Genomic DNA, 23,595 nt, shown 5'->3' on the forward strand with positions numbered 1-23,595 from the left:
TCTTTTCTTTTTTTTTCTTTTGAAGTGGAAAAAGTTTTGAAGGCACTTTTTTTCGATTGAATCATTTTGACACAAAGATTCAACTTCAACGCTACTTCCGGCATGTTTGAGTGGCAGGTGACTACGCCAATGGCATAAAAGTATGAAGCATGAATAATGGCCACCAGGGCTCCATCCAGCCATCGGACTCTGCTGGAGTCCAAGCCGAATATAGGGCACCGGTACGGGGGTGTGACATCGGCATCTCACCTGCTGCTTAATGTGATTCAACACGGCGAACTTCACCCGCTGCCCTGACGTGACGGTTGGCAATTAGTTCCAACCGGAGTGTCCGCGACGCGCCGGTACGGGAGTGGTCGGCGAGTGGCCCGACACTAGCCTGCCCAGTAAGCGAGTGGACTACCGGTGAGTCGACGGACCGTCAGGACCCACTTCGCTTCAGCTTTGAATGAGTGTCGTGTCACTCGCGGGCCGCCCACTCGACAGCCGGCCTCCGCACCTGGGGGGTGATATCGGGATCCGACCAGTGTGCCGCGACAGGGCAACGTACCGTCGCGGATACTGCGGTGAGATGCCGATGTCACACCCCCGTACCGGTGCCCTATATTCGGCTTGGACTCCAGCAGACTCCGATGGCTGGATGGAGCCCTGGTGGCCATTATTCATGCTTCATACTTTTATGCCACTGGCGTAGTCACCTGCCACTCAAACATGCCGGAAGTAGCGTTGAAGTTGAATCTTTGTGTCAAAATGATTCAATTGAAAAAAAGTGCCTTCAAAACTTTTTCCACTTTAAAAAAAAAAAAAAAAAAGGGTTTAAAACTTTTTGCATTTCAAAAAAAGTGACACTTCAATAAAAAAATATATATTTCAAATAAAAAATATATTTTCCAAAAAAAAATATTTTTGCAATAGATTTTTTTCTTTGATTAAAAATAGTTTTTTGATTAAAGCAACTTTTATTGCGATTGAATGATTTAGACACAAATGTCCTACTCATAATATGGCTCAAACACAAAAAGGATTGCTTCAATCAAAGAAAACAGTTTGAATGAAAAATAAAGTGTTCAAATGCGAATTTCTACATCTCAAATATTTTTTCACATTCATACCTTTTCTTCTATGATTGAATTTTTAAAAATTTTTCATTGAAGTGATTTTTCTTTTGAAAATATATTTTTTTTTGTTTGAAGCGACTTATTTTTTTATTGAATAATAGACACAAATGTCCAAGCCAAAATGTGGTCAAAACGCAAAATTACATGACTTCAATCAAAAATGTTGTTTCAATAAAAAATAAAAAAAACTTAACTTAAATTAAAAAAAAAAAAAATCAATCAAAGAAAGATAGTTTCAAATATATTTTTTTGACTTTCAAATGTATTTTTGCATTCAAACACTTTTTTTTTTTTTAATTGAAGTGACTTTTTCCTCGATTGAAAATGTATATTTTGATTGAAGCAACTTTTTATTTGATTGAAGCAACTTTTTATTTGATTGAATAATCAAGGCACAAATCTACCTCCATAGCCATGGCCCCGAATGTCATCACTCTTTCTCTAACTATCAAAATCTCCTACCCTGCGAATATGAGGTGAATAGGCGATATCAAGTTATCACAAAATTTCAGACATCTGTGACCTTTGACCTCAATACCCCCCAAAAATTCAATCACCTCTTTTTTTCCTGCAAGTTTGATGACTATACATTTAGTTGTTCTTGACTTACCTTGAACACAAACATACAAACAGCTAGGGCTGCAGCTTTTGATTACTTTAGTAGTCGATTAATCGATGAACTAGTTCGAATAATCGAGTAATCGGATAAGGAACATAAAAAAATAAAATACCTGAGCTGAGCCTCAAACAGTATAAAAAAATAAATGAGGATCTAAGTACAACAAAACAACAATTGGCTAATTTACAAGCAAAAGTCCGTTAGCTTAAATGCTATAAAATGCTTTTCTTTTTTTTTTTTTTCTTTTTTTTTTTTTTTACAGTGCTCTTAACAAATGGTTCAAACACACATTCCCACAAAAAATGGCCAAATATACCTATAAACTAAATTCAGAATCCATCAAAAAAAAAACATTAGCTCAAACAAAAACTTAGCTTATGTTGGTCTTAACAGGGAGCAGCTGGATTCAGCCATGTGGAATGAGTTATGTCATATTCACTGTTGCCATTAGAGGACACTGTATCCACCCATACCAATAAAACTAAATGAAAAACACTTTCAAAACAAACCATTACAACGCCACTTTAATAAAATGAATAATCGAAGCAGCAAAATTTAATTCAAATCTTTTTTCAAATCGAATTACTCGAGTTAATCGATTAATTGTTTCAACACTTCAGACAGCCAAACAAACTCAATTTGGCTCTGTGACCTTTGACCTCATTACCCCAACATGTAATAACCTCTTTTGTATCATATTACAAACATCCTGCCAGTTTGATAATAACTCAAGAACGAAAAAAGTGATTATCTTGACCACAAACATACAAAAAAGCAGATAAATACAACCCCTAGCAAAATGTATGGAATCACCAGTCTCGGACAAGCACTCACTCAGACATTTTATCATGTAGAACAAACTCAGATAAAAAGCTTGAAAGAATAATGAATTAGTCCAAAAGTGCAACACTTTAGCATTCAAAACAATGAATTGAATAAAAACATTGTGGTGGTCGGTAAATGTTAATTTTTTAGAGCAAGTGCAGGGAAATATAGATGGAATCACTCCATTCTGAGGAAAAAATTATGGACTCATGAGAACCAAACAAAGAAATAACAATCAAAACACATCTCTAGTATTGAGTAGCACCACCTCTGGCTTTTATGACAGCTTGCAGTCTCTGATGCATGGACTTGATGAGTATTCTTCATCAATTTGGTGCCAACTCTCTTTGATTGCAGTTGCCAGATCATCCTAGCAGGTCGGAGCCTTGCGACAGACAATTTTTGTTCCATTTCCACCATGGGTTTTCAATAGGGTTGAGATCTGGGCTATTTGCAGGCCATGACATTGACTGGATGAGTCTTTCTCCAAGGAATGCTTTAACAGTTTTAGCTCTGTAGCATGATGCATTGTCATCTTGGAAAATGACAAACATACAGTGGGGCAAATAAGTATTTAGTCAACCACTAATTGTACAAGTTCTCCCACTTGAAAATATTAGAGAGGCCTGTAATTGTCAACATGGGTAAACCTCAACCATGAGAGACAGAATGTGGGGGAAAAAAAATAGAAAGTCACATTGTTTGATTTTTAAATAATTTATTTGCAAAACATGGTGCAAAATAAGTATTTGGTCAATACCAAAAGTTCATCTCAATACTTTGTTATGTAGCCTTTATTGGCAATAACGGAGGCCAAACGTTTTCTGTAACTCTTCACCAGCTTTTCACACACTGTTGCTGGTATTTTGGCCCATTCTTCCATGCAGATCTCCTCTAGAGCAGTGATGTTTTGGGGCTGGCGTTGGACGGACTTTCAACTCCCTCCACAGATGTTCTATGGGGTTGAGATCTACAGACTGGCTAGGCCACTCCAGGACCTTGAAATGCTTCTGACGAAGCAACTCCTTTGTTGGCCTGGCTGTGTGTTTGGGATCATTGTCACGCTGAAAGACCCAGCCACGTCTCATCTTCAATGCCCTTGCTGATGGAAGGAGATTTTCACTCAAAATCTCTCGATACATGGCCCCATTCATTCTTTCCAGATCAGACGTCCTGGTCCCTTTGCAGAAAAACAGCCCCAAGACATGATGTTTCCACCCCCATGCTTCATAGTGGGTATGGTGCAATTCAGTATTGTTTTTCCTCCAAACAAGAGAACCTGTGTTTCTACCAAAAAGTTCTATTTTGGTTTCATCTGACCATAACACATTCTCCCAGTCTTCTTCTGGATCATCCAAATGCTCTCTAGCGAACCGCAGACGGGCCTGGACGTGTACTTTCTTCAGCAGGGGGACACGTCTGGCAGTGCAGGATTTGAGTCCCTGGCGGAGCATTGTGTTACTGATAGTAGCCTTTGTTACTGTGGTCCCAGCTCTCTGTAGGTCATCCACTAGGTCCCCCCGTGTGGTTCTGGGATTTTTGCTCCCCGTTCTTGTTATCATTTTGACGCCACGGGGTGAGGAGGGAGTTGAAAGTCCGTGTTGCCCAACGACAGCCCCAAAACATCACTGCTCTAGAGGAGATCTGCATGGAGGAATGGGCCAAAATACCAGCAACAGTGTGTGAAAAGCTTGTGAAGAGTTACAGAAAATGTTTGGCCTCCGTTATTGCCAACAAAGGGTACATAACAAAGTATTGAGATGAATTTTTGGTATAGACCAAATACTTATTTTCCACCATGATTTGCAAATAAATTCTTTAAAAATCAAACAATGTCATTTTCTGTTTTTTTTCTCCCACATTCTGTCTCTCATGGTTGAGGTTTACCCATGTTGACAATTACAGGCCTCTCTAATATTTTCAAGTGGGAGAACTACACAATTAGTGGTTGACTAAATACTTATTTGCCCCAATGTATTTTCAATTGAAGGGATAAGAAAGCTGTCTAAAATTTCAATGTAAACTTGAGCATTTATTGAAGATTTGACCACAGCCATCTCCCCAGTGCTTTTGCCTGACATGCAGCCCCATATCATCAAGGACTGAGGGAATTTTGATGTTTTCTTCAGGCAGTCATCTTTGTAAATCTCACTGGAACAGTACCAAACAAAAGTTCCAGCATCATCACCTTGTCCAATGCAGATTCTTGACTCTTGTCAAGAGAGATAGTGCTACTAAATACTAGAGATGTGTTTTGATTGTTATTTCTTTGTTTGTTTCTCATGATTCAATATTTTTTTCCTCAGAATGGAGTAATTCCATATACACTCACCGGCCACTTTATTAGGTACACCATGCTAGTAACAGGTTGGACCCCCTTTTGCCTTCAGAACTGCCTCAATTCTTCGTGGCATAGATTCAAGGTGCTGGAAGCATTCCTCAGAGAGTTTGGTCCATATTGACATGATGGCATCACACAGTTGGTGCAGATTTGTTGGCTGCACATCCGAATCTCCCGTTCCACCACATCCCAAAGTTGCTCTATTGGATTGAGATCTGGTGACTGTGGAGGCCATTTGAGTACAGTGAACTCATTGTCATGTTCAAGAAACCAGTCTGAGATGATTCCAGCTTTATGACATGGCGCATTATCCTGCTGAAAGTAGCCATCAGAAGTTTGGTACATTGTGGTCATAAAGGGATGGACATGGTCAGCAACAATAATCAGGTAGGCTGTGGCGTTCCAACAATGCTCAATTGGTACCAAGGGGCCCAAAGAGTGCCAAGAAAATATTCCCCACACCATTACACCACCACCACAAGCCTGAACCGTTGATACAAGGCAGGATGGATCCATGGTTTCATGTTCATGTTCATGTTCAATCGAGACTCATCAGACCAGGCAACGTTTTTCCAATCTTCTATTCGATGAGCTTGTGCAAATTGTAGCCTCAGTTTCCTGTTCTTAGCTGAAAGGAGTGGCACCCGGCGTGGTCTTCTGCTGTTGTAGCCCATCTGCCTCAAAGTTCGATGTACTGTGCGTTCAGAGATGCTCCTCTGCCTACCTTGGTTGTAACGGGTGGTTATTTGAGTCACTGTTGCCTTTCTATCAGCTCGAACCAGTGGCCATTCTCCTCTGACCTCTGGCATCAACAAGGCATTTCCGCCCACAGAACTGCCACTCACTGGATAGTTTTTCTTTTTCGGACCATTCTCTGTAAACCCTAGAGATGGTTGTGCGTGAAAATCCCAGTAGATCAGCAGTTTCTGAAATACTCAGACCAGCCCTTCTGGCACCAACAACCATGCCATGTTCAAAGTCACTCAGATCGCCTTTCTTGCCCATACTGATGCTCAGTTTGAACTGCAGGAGATTGTCTTAACCATGTCTACATGCCTAAATGCACTGAGTTGCCGCTATGTGATTGGCTGATTAGAAATTAAGTGTTAACGAGCAGTTGGACAGGTGTACCTAATAAAGTGGCCGGTGAGTGTGTATTTCCCTGCCCTTGCTCTATAAGAGTAACATTTACTGACCACCACAATGTTTTTTATTCATTTCTTTTAGTGTTTCTGAATGCTAAAGAGTTGCACTTTTGAACTGAGCTTTTTATCTGAGTTTGTTCTACGTGATAAAAATGTCTGAGTGAGTGCTTGTCTGAGACTGGTGATTCCATACTATTTGCTAGGGGTTGTAGACTTAAGGAACCGCAAAGGGAATAAAACTGCTTAAAAGACAGTTAAAAACCTGTAATTGAAACAGTCTCGAAAGGGTTAAAAAGCGTTCGTCGAGTCGGGCGGTGAATATTTTTTAGGGGGCGAATGGACAAGATGAAATACAGAATTTAAAAATAATAATAATTTGATATCTAAAAAACTGGGAAGGGTAGGTTAAAGTAACACAAAGTAACTTTTCAACCTTTAGAAAATACGTTCATAACATTTGTGATGATATGTTGACTGACAACTAGTTGAATGACACCTCTTTTATACCTTAAGGGGTCTGTATCGCTTTCACTGACACTAATTAATTTTGGAGCGGCTGGCAGGAACCCTGCCACACAAAAAAACTAGGGCTGTCAAACGATGAGAATTTTTAATAGAGTTAATAACAGCTTAAAAATTAATTAATCGTAATTAATCGCAATTCAAACCATCTATAAAATATGCCATATTTTTCTGTAAATTATTGTTGGAATGGAAAGATAAGACACAAGACGGATATATACATTCAACATACGGTACATGAGTACTGTATTTGTTTATCATAACAATAAATCAACAAGATAGCATTAACATTATGAACATTCTCTTAAAGCGATCCATGGATAAAAAGACTTCTAGTTCTTAAAAGATAAATGTTAGTACAAGTTATAGAAATTTTATATTAAAACCCCTCTTAATGTTTTTGTTTCATTAAAATTTTTAAAAATTTTCCATCAAAAAATAAACTAGTAGCTCGCCATTGTTGATGTCAATAATTACACCATGCTCACTCATGGTACTAACCCATTAAATCAGTTGGACCCAAGCGCCAGCAGAGGGCGCCAAACACCAAAAAACAAGTAACAAGCGGATATTACACTGTACTGTCATTTTAATCTGTTTGAGCAGGGCATGTGCGTTAATTGCGTCAAATATTTTAACGAGATTAATTTAAAAAATTAATTACCGCCCGTTAACGCGATATTTTTGACAGCCAAAAAAACCACTACAAATGTGCTGACTGTTTTACGCCACTTACAAACGCTTTTGTGCGAATTCTACAAAGATGGCAGAGCAACAAGAGACAAAAAGTGTTGTTCGAGGAGGAAAAAAAAGTTGGCCTACTAATTCAATTCAATTTTATTTGTATAGCCCCAGGGATAAAAGGATACTCAAGAATACTCCCCCCTCCCAACTGAATTCATCAGCGCAGAAGAGATCGTTTGGGGGAGTTTAGCCACACAGTTGCTAACCGTCATATGCTATTGTTTAGCCACAACTGGATTCATTACCTTATTACTATTCTTTCTTTACATAGCTGCTGGAAACTGAAATGTTGTTTAATCCAGGGGTCTCCAACCCAGTCCTCAAGGCCCGCTGTGGGTCCTGGTTTTTGTTCCAGCCGATCCAGCACAAACAGTCGAACCAATTAGGCTTCTGCTAAAACAAGCCACACCTGACTGCAATCAATTGATTGCACTTGTAGAATACCAGATTGGTGAAAAGGTGTCGCCATCTTGTTTGGTTGGAATGAAATCCTGTACCACAGCCGGCCTTTGTGGAATAGGTTGGAGACCCCTGATTTAATCCATCTGCAAGTGACCGGGAGATCATGATTTTACAACACCTTATGGGTGCTCATGGGAAACGCAGTCTTCCTTAAGGCTAAACTAGGGTGGCCAAACATCCTCTTTTGCCCGGACAAGTCCTACTTTCACGTAGTATCCTCGTCGTCCGGGCGGGTTTTATAAATTCATAAAAATGTCCGTTTTTTAATGATTTTTCACAGGACCAATTTGAAGAGAATCCCTCCAGCTGCTGGGTGGCAGCGCCTGCCTGCGATGACATGGCTCGTAGTTGTAGGGAGGAAAGGAGTAGTTCTTGTTTTTGTTGGCAGTTTACCCCTATCATGAAGCATTACCGCCATCTACTGGGTTGACCATTTGGCCACAACGCCGGCCCAGTTAAGTTTTTTACGATAAATACCTATATAATGGCAACTGTTGACTTCTGTCGGAGCTTTGACTGTAAAGCTAAACCACGCTAGGCATTATGGGAAACGTAGTTTTGAACTGCTATGTTTGGAATAGTTTGTCAGTTTATTTCGGTTATTGTTTGTGTGCAATCTAGAACATTGAATGAGAATATCAATTGAATGGGAATAACAATTCGTCAAGGACAATTGTCGTGATAGTAATTTATAAAAATGTTTAGTTGGCTCATAGCCTACTGTGTGTATGTGTATTGACTGGACTACATCTCCATGGGTCTGCATTATATATATATATATATATATACATATATATATATATATATATATATATATATATATATATATACACATATGTATATACATATATGTATATATATATATGTATATATATATATGTATATACATATATGTATATATATATGTATATATATATATATATATATGAGTTCATTACAGCTTAAAAATTAATTAATCGCAATTAATCGCAATTAATCGCACTTCAAACCACCATAAAATATGCCATATTTTTCTGTAAATTAGATATATTCTGTAAAATATATTGTTGGAATGGAAAGATAAGACACAAGATGGATATATACAGTGGGGAGAACAAGTATTTGATACACTGCCAGTGGATTTTCCCATTGGCAGTGTATCAAATACTTGTTCTCCCCACTGTACATTCAACATACGGTACATAAGGACTGTAGTGGGCATTTCACTCTACTGTCATTTAAATCTGTCTATGCTGTCCTCACTCCGAAGCGTCTACTTTTTCCAAAGCTAGACAGCTAGTGAACGACGCCTTGATAATCAGACTTCTTCCTTTTTCATCTGATTTATTAATAAAATAGCCTCAAACCATTGTCCTCTTTAGACCGTCATAAAACTACAAAAAAAAAGCACACAAGCATTGCATTAGCAACAACGTTAGCTTAGCACGCTATACAGGTTCACTAAACATAAACAAAAAGCGTCTCATACAAAAAATAGAACATTTCGCTTACTAACATAATATGTACATTCTTTACAACAACCATACTTATGGACAAATCTTGTCCAAGGATCATATAAGCACAACATTACAACGTAGGCGTCAGCCCGAGACGTCGTGCAACCATATGAACTGGCAAGAAAAAACTAAACCATGTCGCAAAGCGACCACAAGAGTTCGCTGTTGTGCTGCAGCACAAAAAGCCTTGCTGTAAAACTTACCAAAAGGCAGAATACTGTCTGAGCGGGACATGTGCGTTAATTGCGTCAAATATTTTAACGTGATTAATTTTAAAAATTAATTACCGCGCGTTAACGCGATAATTTTGACAGCCCTAATATTTTTTTTTTTCAAACGCATTTTTCCATCCAGAGTGAGGGGGCACACTTTAAATATATTAAAGTGATATAGGCATCTTTGAGTGAACTTCGAGTAAAATTCAAGTATCTTGAGGCCGGGCTGAGTTTCCTCTTTTTTGGAAATCAAAATATGGTCACCCTAGGCTAAACACTACCGCTTTTGTCCACAGGCGTCGCTAAAATCGATCAAAACTGAAAAGTTACCTACTGTTTCTTTAAAGCAGTACTTCTCAAATAGTGGGGTGGGCCCCCCCAGGGGGGCGCAGAGCGATGCTGGGGGTGGCGCATGTGGCCTTGGGGAACATACTTTTTTTTGCCGAACTAGAATTAGGTGTAATTGCACATCCGCCGAGTCGGTGGCAGTGCCGCTCTCATTTTCAGCATGTGCGCAGTATTTTTGAACCAAACAAGAGCGCACAGCAAAGAGCACTGGAGATATGAAAAGCTAAGACTAAGAAATATGACGAAGCGTATGTAGCATTTGGCTTTGACTTTTTTAGTGCAGTGGGAGACGAGACGACTTTGTGTTAAAATGTTCGCAGCGGACAGCAGGAATTCTTTTTTTCAGTGAAAACGTGCCACATATTGCCAATAATCGTCCCGCTTTGTCAGTATTACATCAGTAAACCAGCGAGCACTGTCAGCATCACATAAGGTGGCATACCAAGTTGCTCAATGAAGAATAACCCAACCCCACAGCAAAGGAGCTGATACTGCCTGCAGCAAAAATAAAAACTGTCTCTCTGTCCAATGACACTGTTGTTTTTATTATATTAATTTTTGTTTTTTCATTCTAATTGTTTAGCTTATTGTCCTCTTGAGTTAATGTTGCTAATCAATTTGAATTTATGATTATTTATTGATTTTATTTTTTTTCTCTCCTGTATCAAATGTTCAAATAATGTACCTTTTCAGTCTAATTGTTTGGCATATTGTCCTCTTAAGTTAATGTTGCTAATCAATTTGAATTTTTGATTATTTATTGATTTTTTTCTCTCTCTCTCCTGTATCAAATGTTCAAAAAATGTACCTTGAGTCTATTTTTACATTATGGATGTGTTCTTTTTTTTAACACTTTATTTTTTTTCTTCTTTAATATCAAAAAAGACACAATGTTATGCAGAGGTGTACTTGTATAATAAGAGGAATTTTATAGACAAATGATACTACAGTATATTTACAGTGGTGGCAGAGAGTTGGGGGGCCGCGAAACGTTTAGCTCTTCCTGGGGGGGGGGGGGGGCGTAACAGAAAATAATTGAGAAGCACTGCTTTAAAGGACAGACACTTTCAAGGGCTTCTACATTTTACAATCATCGTTTGGTATGAATTTGGCAAAATGAGGACGTTAGGGACTTTGTCATGTTATCTCGATAGAAACCCCCTCGTCTGCACCTGGCAAGGCAGTTGTTCCAGGAATCCAAAGGCAATCTGCTAGTCATATCGCAGTCAAGAAACCACCACACTTACGCATATGAAACCAGAGTAAAACCAGCTTGATAAAGTGAATTAGATGGAGACAATTGATTTGCTGTGGCGACCCCTCTAGAGAAAAGTCAAAAGAAAAATAAGAAAATACAGTATATTGTAATGTATTTTATTCTATTTTTTTTTTACACTTATTTATTTTGATGATTTAAATTCTATTTCATATTTCAACCAATATACAGTGATCCCTCGCTACTTCGCTCTTCAAATTTCGCGCCCTCGGTACATCGTAAAAGTAAAATAAATACAGTATTTTACATAAAAATGTTCAGATTTATGCACGTGTATGGGGCGCCGTTTGTAAAGCAGTACATGCTAAAAATTACGACATCATTTTCTCACATTTAGCGCCACCCAGTGTTTAAAATGGTTGGAAATTTTTAGTCTTTTTTTTTTTTTTTTTTTTTGCACATTTACAACGCTATTTAGCAACTTAAATATTTATTTTTTAATAAGAAGTTTTAGACCTGACTGTTTAAATCCAGAACTAAATATTTAATTTAAATCATGAATTTATATCCTATATCCTAAACAAGGGCGTAGGTTTGGTCTCAACATTGGTAGGGACGCTATTACAGCATAACCTGCATGTACACTTTTTGCTGGGGACGGGACATTAATCAGACCAAACAGATTGGATACATTTCTCAAAAATAGCTGGTTACTACATAAAAATGAAAAAAGTTAAAATTATTTTCATAGGGAGAAAGTCATTTTTCAAAATGCTTCCTTCATTTCAAGGAAATTTACAGTGGTTGTGATTTTGTGTTTTTTTTTTGGGGGGGGGGGGGTAAAAATGTGCATAGGCTGCAAATATACTTTTTAAAAAATGATGTAGAAAATAAATACATTTTAATTAAATGAATAAATGCACAAAATGCACAGTTGAATTAAAGTTACCTCTAAGCAGCTTTCTACTCGAGTTTCACAAGTTAGCAAGTTCACACAGTTTAATGTTATGCTAACTCTGATGCAGGTCGGACTTTCAGTCGCAAAATTAGTGGCATGTTCCCCGCCTCCACAACATTATTTTTACATTGGCCGGGAAAAAAAAACATTCTAATATCCCTCTTCTTCAAAGGGGACGGAGTAGGTAGCATATTGACATGTATTTCTGTCGGGATTGTGTGAAAGTGTGGGTTCTAGTCATCAGCCAATCAAACCTGTGTTTGAGGGGGAAAAAAGGACTGACACATTCAGCAAGTGAAAAGGGGTGAACATAAGTCTGAACAAAATAAAAGTAATACACTTAATAATGGCAGGGAAGACGATCCAAATTACCTTTATACAGGGGTGAAAGTGGCTAGAATTTCTTGCCGGAACTCCCGATGTGAAGTGCGCTCGGAGCCAGAAATTGTATTTATTTATTTATTTATTTTTTCCTGGGGGGGGTGTCAAACCTCCTAAACTACTGAAATGCAAAGAAAACTGTTTTAGCACAGTTATTTCTCTAACACATACAAAAACTGATTTTCATTCAAAATTGTATTTTTTCAATGCTTTGCAAAATAAAAGTTAACAAAAACAGGAATAACCCCAACCTCCTAATTTTTATTTTCCCTCATTTCTTCACATACTAAATGCCAAATCTCAATTTTAACTACTTAAGAACATAGGATGTATATTAAAATTGAAGTTAATGTAAACATTTACTTTTTTTAATAATTAAAATATAAGTAACATACATTCAGAAAAATAAGTACAAATGACTTATATGATGAAGAGTTTAATGGAATATATTTTGAAGGTCGCGCAAACATTGATTTTTTTTAATCATAAGGAAATGAATAAGTAGCCTAACTGAACAAATATAAGTCCAAAGTGCACATTGACAGCTAAGATGTTCTGAACCTCCTCATCGGATGAAATAAAACTAAATATGATAAATAAGCCTCCTCAACTCTTTCGTTGCTCTTAAAGATTTAATCCATTTTATGTTGCATTGCCCTTTTTTATGTCGCAACAATTCAACAGCCTTTTTGTTTTTGCTGTTCCAGAAAACAAGCACATTTGAACCAATCAGAGCGAACTATCTCTGCTGATCACATGTCAGTATGTCAGCCAATTGAAGAAATAAATGAGTCCAGGCGTTTTGCTTTGCTGCGTGCATTCACACATCATCGTCAGACTCGGATAACTGCAGCAACTAAGGGAAACCTCCATGCTGTCCGTGGAATAAAATAAATACTAAATATTGGTGGAAACGAATTACGCTACACAAGCACTTCATTATGCTTGCTGTTCACACTTGTGTATGCAAATCTGATGTTGGCAGATTGTTTTCTTCTTGGAGATGACATCCATGTGTGGCAGCTTAGCATTTTTTTTTTTTTTTTTACATAGCGTTTTGACAGTACTGTGTACCGAAACAGCATTCCGGCCCTGAATCTAGTACCGGAACAGCATTCCAGACCTGAATGTTATACCGGAACTGCGTTCTGGCCCTGAATCTTATACCGGAACTGTGTTCCCGGCCGTTCTGGCCCACTTTCACCCCTGCCTTTATAGCTGAACTCATTGTAAAATTAAAATAAGGTCGCTTAAAAGTTGGTGGGGACAATTTGAGCATCCTGAAAAGTTGGTAGTGTTATGTCCCTACCGTCCCTATGCAAACCTACGCCCTTGATCCTAAACGTTAAATCTGGAAACGGTTAGAACTAAATATTTAGCTAAATATGCAAATTCAAGTGACTGGAGACCGGAAGTAACAAAATAAAAGCTGGAGCAGCTCAGACTGTCTGTTTACGTTGATTAAAAATGAATAAAACCTACTCAGCGGTGGCAGTCGGTCAGCTCTTGGACATGAGTCATTGTGATTATAACAATATATAGCTAAAATACACATTTAGGAGAAACTATTTAAAGAGTAATTTGTGTGCGCCAGCTTTTATTTAGCTACTTCCGGTCTTCAGTCATGTGAATTTGCATATTAAGCTAAATATTTAGTTCCAACCGTTTCCAGATTTAACATTTAGGATGCAGGACATAAATTTAAGATTTACATTAAATATTTAGTTCTGGATTTAAACAACCAGGTGCAAAACTTCTTATTTAAAAATAAATATTTAAGTTGCTAAAAAATGTTTTAAATGTGCAAAAAAATGACTAAAAATTTTACACCACATTTCAAACACTGTGTGGCGCTAAATGTGAGAAAATGTCGCAATTTTCAGCATGTGCTGCTTTACAAACGGCGCTCCATACATGTATACGTGTACAAAACATTGTTTTCGTGTATATGTATCTAATTTATGTAATAATTATTACATTTGCAGTACTTAGAAATATTTATTAAAATATACATATGGCGGAAAACACTCAGGTGACCTAAAGTTCCGCTCTGAGACCCCCAATTTGACCAAATTTCAAAATTGTCCTATATGCATATGTGATACATCATTGGAAAGCTTAAAATCTGTATTTTCTGGGGGAAGAAAAATTTTGAACAGGAGGGCACTTAAAAAAAAAAAGAAATAAAAATTAAACGGCAAACCCTAACTGCAGGCGAGAGCACGCGAGAGCAGAATTGAAGACGGCATGATTTTAACGAGATATTATCACGTACTTACCTTGTTTTGATCCAAAAACTCCATGTACCACCGAGTGTCAAGACACAGATGTGAATGGCAACAGCTGGATTTTGGGGGGATTTTATGGGTGAAACATGGTCATATAACAAGGGTCGTGATGCAGAAATCGCAGACATCAAGGAGTAGTCGAAATATTCTTCTTCATATATTTACCATTTTAAATGTTTTTTTTCCCAATTTTCTTTGTTTGGATCATTTATTTATCATCTAACATATTGGGGAAAATGCGACCGTAACAAAAAAATACAATAAATCGATAGTTATGAGGTAGATATCCGTTACTTTTTTACAGACGCCATTTATTTCATTGTGACGTAATTTGCTTGAAAGTTTAAAATATGCCAGTGAATAACTTTTTTAAAGTCTTTTTTTTTTCCAAACTAAATATTAGACATCAATTAATGATTCTAAGCTAAAAATGACAGACATATGGACTAATAAATATCATTACTTACCTTTTTATGGCTGGGTTGAAACAAAAGCGGTTGCGCGACGTCTGTAAACAGGGGTTTCCAGGGTAAAAGATACGAATTAAAAATAGTGCGGGGGCTTAAAGCGACAGGAATCTGCTATGGCAGCATATAGACATATTGTTTTATCAAACACAACAGTTCATTTGGCTTAAAATACAAATACAGCAGTTTATTTTAAAGAGGAGTGCAAGAGCAGAAACTGCTTTTTCAGTCTTGTCTGTGTTTTCCGCTATTTACATATAAGGTTTTTTTTTTAAGTGTACTTTGGGATAAAAAGGAAAAACATGTCTTATATGTATCTTCTTCCTATGCTGGTAAATTTGAATAAATACATTAAACACACCATTTTATTCATGTAAATAAGCTCCGCCTGTACTTCGCTGATTTTTTATTTTCGCATTACCCGCGAAAAACGAGGAATAGCTGTATTTAGTATTTTCAATGAAATCTTTAATTCTTGACTCTTTCCCCCTCTTCTTGTCCGCTGGGGGCAGTATAACAACTAGCAGACGTCCTGTCGAGTCCCGCTCAAGAAGAAGACGCCGACAACGTCGACGAAGAAGAAAAAACCGGAACAATAACAACGCTACACTCGGCAACAGTTGTACAAACTTGAGGCGTTATATAGTTTTTGTATTTATCAGACGAAAAACGTTTTAATACGTGTAGTTTGTGTCCAGCCGCTTTTTAGCACCGTGAAAGTGTCTTTTTTGCTTGTTAGCATGCTACGTTAGCATCGCGTGAGTGAGCTCCAACGTTGATTTCTTCACAACTACCGAGGTCATCATCCAGGTTTGATTGAATTTCCTTAACGGACCTTTTTTAAGTTTTTAAAAATTTTTTTTTTTCGTTGTTGAAATCCATTTTGAGGCTGGACTGTACAAATGACTGACTAACGTCATCCTCCAAGTTGAATTTTATGTCATCAAGTGACGTCATCAAGGTGTCTTCTTCCATGATGATGGCTTCACCAGACACGCGCGCAGTCAAGGGGGACGACGCTGAGCATCCCTGGCGACCTCCCCCATCTTCCTCGGCGGCATGGAACTGGATGCGGCGCTTCAGAGACGTGGGACCAGTCACGCTGCAAATAGAGGGCGGGCCCGCCAGCGCCCGCCTCTACTGCGACGCCGTCGACGGCCTGGCTGAGGGCGGCGACCTGGTCGAGGCTTTCCTGGTGGAGATCTTCCGCTGCAAGCTGTGCCGCTTTACCTGCGCTCTCAAGAGCGCCATCTGCAGCCACCTGCTGCTGGCGCATGCCTCGCTAGAGGAGGCGGGGCTTCAGCGCCCACAACTAGCCTACCCACTTGACCTCAAGCACCACGACGAAAATGATGACTTCCTGCTTTATGACGTGCTGCAAGACATTGGCCCACCTGCATGCCACTCATTGAAGGTCGCTTAATTTTTAAAAAAATATTTATCGTGCATGATTGACTCATCACACGAGTGACGTCACTAAACGGTCGTGTCCTTCTGCAGGTGGGCGAACTCTTTGAAGACCACGAGCCCGTTTCGTCGCACGCCGACCGCCGCGCTCATCAGGAGACGGCGCAATCCGCCCACCTCATGACGCTCGGGCTGTGCCGCATCGCCGCTGCCCGACCGCCCTCGGAAACCGCCGGGGCGCCGAAGCCGACTACCATCTCAGTGCGGGCGCATACCGCCGAGAATGCTGGGAAATACGCAGAGAGACGGCGCGCATGTCGTCGCGTGTCTGGAGTCCGGCAGCGGGCAGAGCTAAAGTCTGCCGGGAGGATGGGGGAGGAGCCTGGACAAAAAGGGGCGGAGTCCCATGAACTCACTGGTAAATAAAAAAGTCATCGGATAGATCGGTACCAGGGGCAAATTCTTAGTGTTGTCAAAAGTATTGAAAAGCATCGAAGTATTGATGCTGAAATGTTGTATCCAGATACGATATTTGTTACCAAAATTAGTACCAGTACTCAGTTATTTGTTTTTGCATGAACACAGGTCACCAGAAATTTATTGTCTTAGGGTAAAATTGATTTTGCACTACTCTTGATAGTACTTTCTTGTTAAATCCTGTTGATTTTGGGTCACTGGGGGATTCTGGGGTTGCTTTCTCTACATTTTGGATCACTTCCCATTGATTTTTTTTTGGGGTATTTCCTTGTCAAATTGTTCACTGGTCACTTCCTGATAGATTTTGGGGCATTACTGGATCACTCCCTGTTGATTTCAGGTCACTTTGTGATGATTTTAGGACATTCCCGGCTCATATCCTGTCCATTTGGATTTTGGGTCAAGTGGAGATTTTTTTAAAATTATTGTTAAAAATTATGACCACCAGTGGAGAAACTAAATTTGGGTTTTTAAAAAAATGTTTTAGATCTGCAGCAAGTGATTATTTTAGTAGTCGATTAATCAATGAACTAGTTAGTTCGAATAATCGAGTAATCCGGTAAGGAACATAAAAAATTAAAAACACCTGAGCTGAGCCTCAAATGGTATAAAAAAAAAAAAATGAGGATCTAAGCAAAAGTCTGCTAGCTTAAATGCTATAAAATGCTAAAAAAAAAATTTTTTTTTTTTTTTTACAATACTCTTAACAAATGGTTCAAACACAAAAAACGGCTAAAAATACCCATAAACTAAATTACAAATTCATTAAAAAAAAACATTTGCTCAAAGAAAAAAATTGCTTATGTTGGTCTTAACAGGGAGCAGCTGGATTCAGCTATGTGAAATAAGTTACATCATTTTCATTAAACTAAAAACTAAATGCAAACACTTTCAAAACAAACCATTACAACGCTACTTTTAATTAAACGGATACTCGAAGCAGCAAGATTTAATTCAAATCTTTTTTCTAATCGAATTACTCGAGTTAAACGATTATCGAATTACTCGAGTTAAACGATTAATCGTTGCAGCACTAAAATGGTTTTTAATATTTTTTGAGTCATGGCCTAGTGTAAAATTTTAATGTCGTGACAACAGTACAAATTAACTGATTGAGTGTTGGTCTCAGGTGAAAGTCGGAGACCGATCGAACCGGCTGCCGTAAAGAAGAGGACGACGACGCACCTGAACAGGTGAATGATTGACAACCGAGCGATATTATGGCCGCTGCTCTGGTCCCGATTCCCTTACTGTTGAATTACTTGACAGAGCTCGTCTCAAATCGGCAAAAGGAAAAGAAGAAAAAAAAAAGTTTTCAGGGTTTGTCTGCTCGCTGTGTCACAAGTCAGTCTAACACCGATCGCTGTTGACATCATGGGCAGCGCTCGTTAAGATAGCTTCTCCTCTTCCCAGGAAGTTGTCCAGCAAAGTCACGTTGCAGCGCCACCTGGAGATTCACACCGGAAAGAAAATCTACTCCTGCCGGACGTGCTCATACGCCAGCACGCGGCAAGAGTCGCTACGGCAACATGTCAGGACGCACACAGGTAACGTACCCATGTTAAGATTAGTCTTGCACCGATACTTCGATCTTCAAAAAAAGGCCAGATCGCCGCCCACTCCCACTCTGAGTTACGTGACACACATACATACTCGCGCAGTAAAATGAACACAAAGCTGGGGGGGTGCGAGTGCGCGCTGCTTGCACGTGCGGTCATCTTGGCCATAAAAGTGGCGAAAACTAAGCACTTTACACTCATATAGATGTACAACATCATTTTAAGATGCTAAACTAACTAGAGCTGAAACGAATACTCGAGCAACTCGAGTTTAAAAAATAATCCGAGTAATTTTATTCACCTCGAGTAATCGTTTATTTTGACAGCTTTAAGCATCACGTTTTGCTTGGACTACTTTTAATGCGGGACAACATGCTGATGTCACGTGCGCAGAGGAAAGAGCAAAAAAAAAAAAAAAACTTACTGCAGCCGACAGCAGCTACAAACGACGCCAACGTTGCTAAAAACTAGCCCACATGATGCTACGTTGGTAGCATATAGCGTTTGATGCGTCTAATAGAGATCACATGTATGTTGAACTAGATGCGAAATGACAGAGTCAGCGGCGTTAGTAAACAGCCGCCATCTTAAAGGAGTAGAGCGCTAATAAAGAGCGCTAAGCGCTAAGAAATTAGATTAACGTTACAGTCACTAGCTCACGTAACGTTAGCCCTGCGGAGGGCTAGGTTTCTATTATTTATGACCACTGTCAATGCGTGGCTAACATGTCTTACATACAGGCTTTAACATAACATAGCGTTGTGGAGTGTTGAGGGTGTAAAATAAAAACTTAATAATGCTAACTATCAATTTTTGCTCAGTCGTCATAGCTGGATAAAACACCAAATAGCACTGGTCCCTAATGTGCTCCAACACAGCCTGTATCATACATTTATTTTGAACACTCCAAAAACTCAAAATCCTATCAGGACTTACAGTTTAGACTAACTTAAAACTTAACTAGAACTTAAAAATGGCTTGACACAAATAGAAATTCAATTGAAACACGTGGGAAAAAATCCTAACTTTTAAGTGATGTGTGTTATCAAGCGTAATGGCATTTTTAGGTAAGAAATATATATACTAGGGCTGTCAAAATTATCGCGTTAACGGGCGTTAATTAATTTTTGCCTCAAACAGATTTCAATGAGGCCGTTTATGGACATTAAGAGTGAAGAGAATGCCACCGGCCACTTGGGGGCAGCGCAGCGCCGTTCCATACTAATGTTATTCCTTCTAATAGTGGAAGAATTAGTAGTTGTGAGACGTTTATGCTGTTGCTTTGTGCTCCACACATATTTCGGTAAGTTTGCTTTCTTTTAGTGGCAATTATGTGTCTCTTGTTGTATTTTGGGTAAGATATGCTCAGAGATATATCTGGTATAAAGGCGAGTGGACGCAGGCGTTCTTTGGGCTGCGCCGTTTATTGGCATGCGCTTCTGCAACTCCTTCACAACAAACAGAAGTATCATTTAGTGAAAGCACAACAAAAATAATATTGCTATCGCTCAAAAAAAATAATGTTCACGAAAAGAAAAGCACTTCAGTTTGTAGTAATGAGGCCCTATTCTCACACAGCTAAACAACAATGCAAAGTGAACTGGCATTACTCAGAGTTTGGTCACTCAATTCTTATTATTGTTATTTTTATTCTTATTATGATTATGTTAACTCTACTTTTGATTGAAAATTGTACAAATTTTATTAAAACGAAAATATGAAGAGGGGTTTTAATATAAAATTTCTATAACTTGTAACTATAACATTTATCTTTTATGAACTACAAGTCTTACTATCCATGGATCACTTAAACAGAAAGAATGTTAATAATGCCATTTGTGGATTTATTGTTATAATAAACAAATACAGCACTTATGTACAGTATGTTGTATGTATGTATATATCCGTCTTGTGTCTTATCTTTCCATTCCAACAATAATTTACAGAAAAATATGGCATACTTAAGAGATGGTTTGAATTGCGATTAATTACGATTAATTACGATTAATTAATTTTTAAGCTGTAATTAAACTCGATTTAAAAATTTTAATCGTTTGACACCCCTAATATATACATATATTTTTTCAATAAGAGCTATAATTTTTTTAGTGAAAGCAGTGAATTAGTCTTTTTTTTTAATTCTAGTTACATCTGAAATGCAATTGTTGGCTGTGGTTCAATATTAGATGAAATGTCTTGTTTTCTCATGTATATTTATAATTGCTCTTCACCTAAAAATATATGTTTTATCCGATTACTCGATTAATCGATAGAATTTTCAGTCGATTACTAAAATATTCGATAGCTGCAGCCCTAAAACTAACACATTCCCTATTAACACAAATGTGCAACGTGAATATAATGTAAAGAACGCTGTCCTCGACGCAGCATGAATGAGAATGAGCAGGAGCAACCAGCCGACATAACAGGAAAAACACGAAAGGGTCGCGCTGATAACGGCTCTGACTTATCATAAGAAGAGGAAATACTTATATTTGTTCATGGACGCACAAATTAATCCTCTAACATATGGCCGTCTTCTGCTCGAAATGCGCACCTTACGCCTATTCTCGCTCCCAGAATACGCAGCACTTGTGACGTAGGACAATAACATGAATGGTTTCTATGGGAACGTACCCATACACAAGGAACCTTGCTAAAAGGAGAATTAAAATTGCTAATAAAATTGTTTAGGATTATTTTAGATGCATATATGTGATATTTTTCGACGAGGAATACGATAGACCCATTAATAGACTTTTTGGGAAAAATCACCATTTCTTTAAGTAGTCACATGACTAATGAAGTGGCCTGTGAAAATCAACGTGAAACAACTCGGCAAGGATTTTCCAGAGAGTACTTGGTGAGTCACTGTTTAAACAATCATGAGGTGTTAATAGCTGATTGGACTTTCTTAAACATGTTAACATGCTAATCTACGTGACATGGTTAGTGCTGTTTGGGATTGATAACAGAATCGTTAGATAATCTGCCAAATGATTCCACAGTGTTGAAACACTCCCTATAACACTCTCTTAGCTGCGTGTGCTAAATCTGTTGGCCCTCCGGGGGCCCCTGCTGGCTGGGGGCCCTAGGCAATTGCCTGGTTAGCCTAATGGACGCTTCGCCTCTGTGCGCAGGTGAGAAGCCTTACAAGTGCACGCGCTGTCCATACGCTTCCATTGATCGGAGTTCTTTGCTGCGACATTCCCGAACACACACGCGAGAAAAACCCTACAAGTGCCAGCGATGTGACTACAGCAGGTAACCAAAAACGCACGTGTGTGCTGTGCACGCTATATGTCTTCATGTTTTTTTTTTTTTTATGGTAGCATCCAGAAGAAGAGTTTGGATCTTCATGTGCGTCGCCATCACACGGGCCAAACGTTTTCGTGCCACCAGTGCGACTACGCCAGCGCAGACCGCCAGCTGCTTTTAAGGCACGCTCGCCGACATCATCCTCCTTTGCACGCCTCGTCGCCGCCTTGATGCTCCCGATCAGGTGTCTCTCTCTAGCTGAGGGTCACCGGCATCCCCGATAACACCCTCCCTACACTGGATTGATTGGAGGTACAAGTCTTTTGAGTTAGGAGCACGTCATACATAGTTCAAGACATCATTCTACTGTATGCATATACATTGAGGAGCAGAAGTATTTGCACCCCTTGAGATTTTGCAAGTTCACCCACATAGAAAATGGGTAGAGGTCTGAAATTTCAATCATAGATGCATTTCCATTCATAGAGACATAATTAAAAAAAAAAAAAATCCGGAACTGAATGACTAATTAACCATAATTGAGAGTATTGGTCTCAAACTTGCAGCCTTTGTGTCATTGCCTTGTTGATATGGCTATTTTGGAGTATCTGAATGCGTTGGATTTGGTCACAACCATGTCCACTTTGGGGGACTACTTCTCAATAGAAACCAATGTTAGCAAAAGAATATTTTGTCATATTCGAGGCGATACTGTACTAGTAGATGACAATTTGTCATTTACAGAAGAGTTATCGCTAGCAATTTTTAAGCCTTTTTTTCTGGATCTTTTGACTGTTTTTCTTTTGTAAAACAGTTGTATAATAGTTTTTGAGTTTTAACTATTTGTGGTTTATATATTTATCAATTTAATGTATTTTTATAACTTGGTTGGCAGAGAAACTTGTTGCAATATATTTCATTTTGTAAGACAAAATAAAAAGGATATATGTAATACTTGTTGCATTACTTTTTGCATTATTTTGAATGGTCTAAAAATATAGGTGTCAGCAAAACATCACACAAATATCAGGACGGAAGTTAAAAAAAAAATCTGTTGGGACATTTCTAATTTCAGGGCAAGTGGCTGTTTTTTTGCTAATTAAAAAAAAAAAAAAGTCTCATAAAAGACTTGGCGTCTACAAACATAGACGGATAGATTTTGGGTGAAGTCGGCCACAATATTAATATTTGGCGAAGACGTCTGGCCTACCTGAAATGTGATGTCCACATATGTGAATGCCATTATTGTATTTTAAAAAATGTCTTTGTTATATTTATATTCATTGTTTATATATATTTTTGTATAAATAAATCACTTAATAAAAATAATGCAAAAAAATGAATCAAGCGAGCAGACTAAATTCAAAGAAAATACATTTGCTACATTTAAGTATGACCTTTTCTGACCTTTGACCTCATCACCTCATAAACATCCTGCAAATGCGCTATTCACTGTTTTTCTCGCGAAATTCCATTTCTGACCTCTGTGACCTTTGAACTCATCACCCTAAAATGTACATAACACAATACATAACCGTTAATAGGTTTTTACCAAAAACTGAGAAGACTGGCTGTGAATGCTCATGTTTCAGTGCCATTTTGACAAGGAGGGGCGAATGAACCCCTCTCAGTCAAAATGGATTGGACGTCTAATGCCGTCAATGGTGGCTAGTGGGTTAAATCCGTGTAAACTACCATAGCTCAAGCTCGTGGGTTTTTAGCCTTCTGACACCAATCTGATGTTCTTGT

At 38.5% G+C, this 23,595-nt stretch overlaps 1 protein-coding gene across 6 annotated transcripts in view; it reads left to right on the plus strand.

Annotated features, from left to right (window-relative positions):
* Positions 1-23,521, plus strand: part of LOC130929672 (zinc finger protein 354A-like) — a 43,936-nt gene extending 20,415 nt beyond the window's left edge. Inside the window, exons 1-8 of one of the 6 annotated variants that reach the window (XM_057857045.1) lie at positions 14,505-15,955; positions 16,094-16,559; positions 16,646-16,970; positions 18,159-18,222; positions 18,299-18,373; positions 18,443-18,576; positions 21,729-21,852; positions 21,921-23,521. In XM_057857045.1, coding sequence (XP_057713028.1) covers positions 16,119-16,559; positions 16,646-16,970; positions 18,159-18,222; positions 18,299-18,373; positions 18,443-18,576; positions 21,729-21,852; positions 21,921-22,077 — 1,320 coding nt within the window. In that variant the 5' untranslated portion in view covers positions 14,505-15,955; positions 16,094-16,118 and the 3' untranslated portion in view covers positions 22,078-23,521. Of the gene's footprint in view, positions 1-14,491; positions 16,560-16,645; positions 16,971-18,158; positions 18,223-18,298; positions 18,374-18,442; positions 18,577-21,728; positions 21,853-21,920 lie in introns of those variants that run through there. The other 5 variants (XM_057857044.1, XM_057857047.1, XM_057857046.1 and 2 more) reach the window with 5 other exon arrangements.
* Positions 23,522-23,595: the final 74 nt, after the last annotated feature.

Source organism: Corythoichthys intestinalis, chromosome 14 (assembly GCF_030265065.1).
Source record: "Corythoichthys intestinalis isolate RoL2023-P3 chromosome 14, ASM3026506v1, whole genome shotgun sequence".
Lineage (NCBI taxonomy): Eukaryota > Metazoa > Chordata > Actinopteri > Syngnathiformes > Syngnathidae > Corythoichthys > Corythoichthys intestinalis.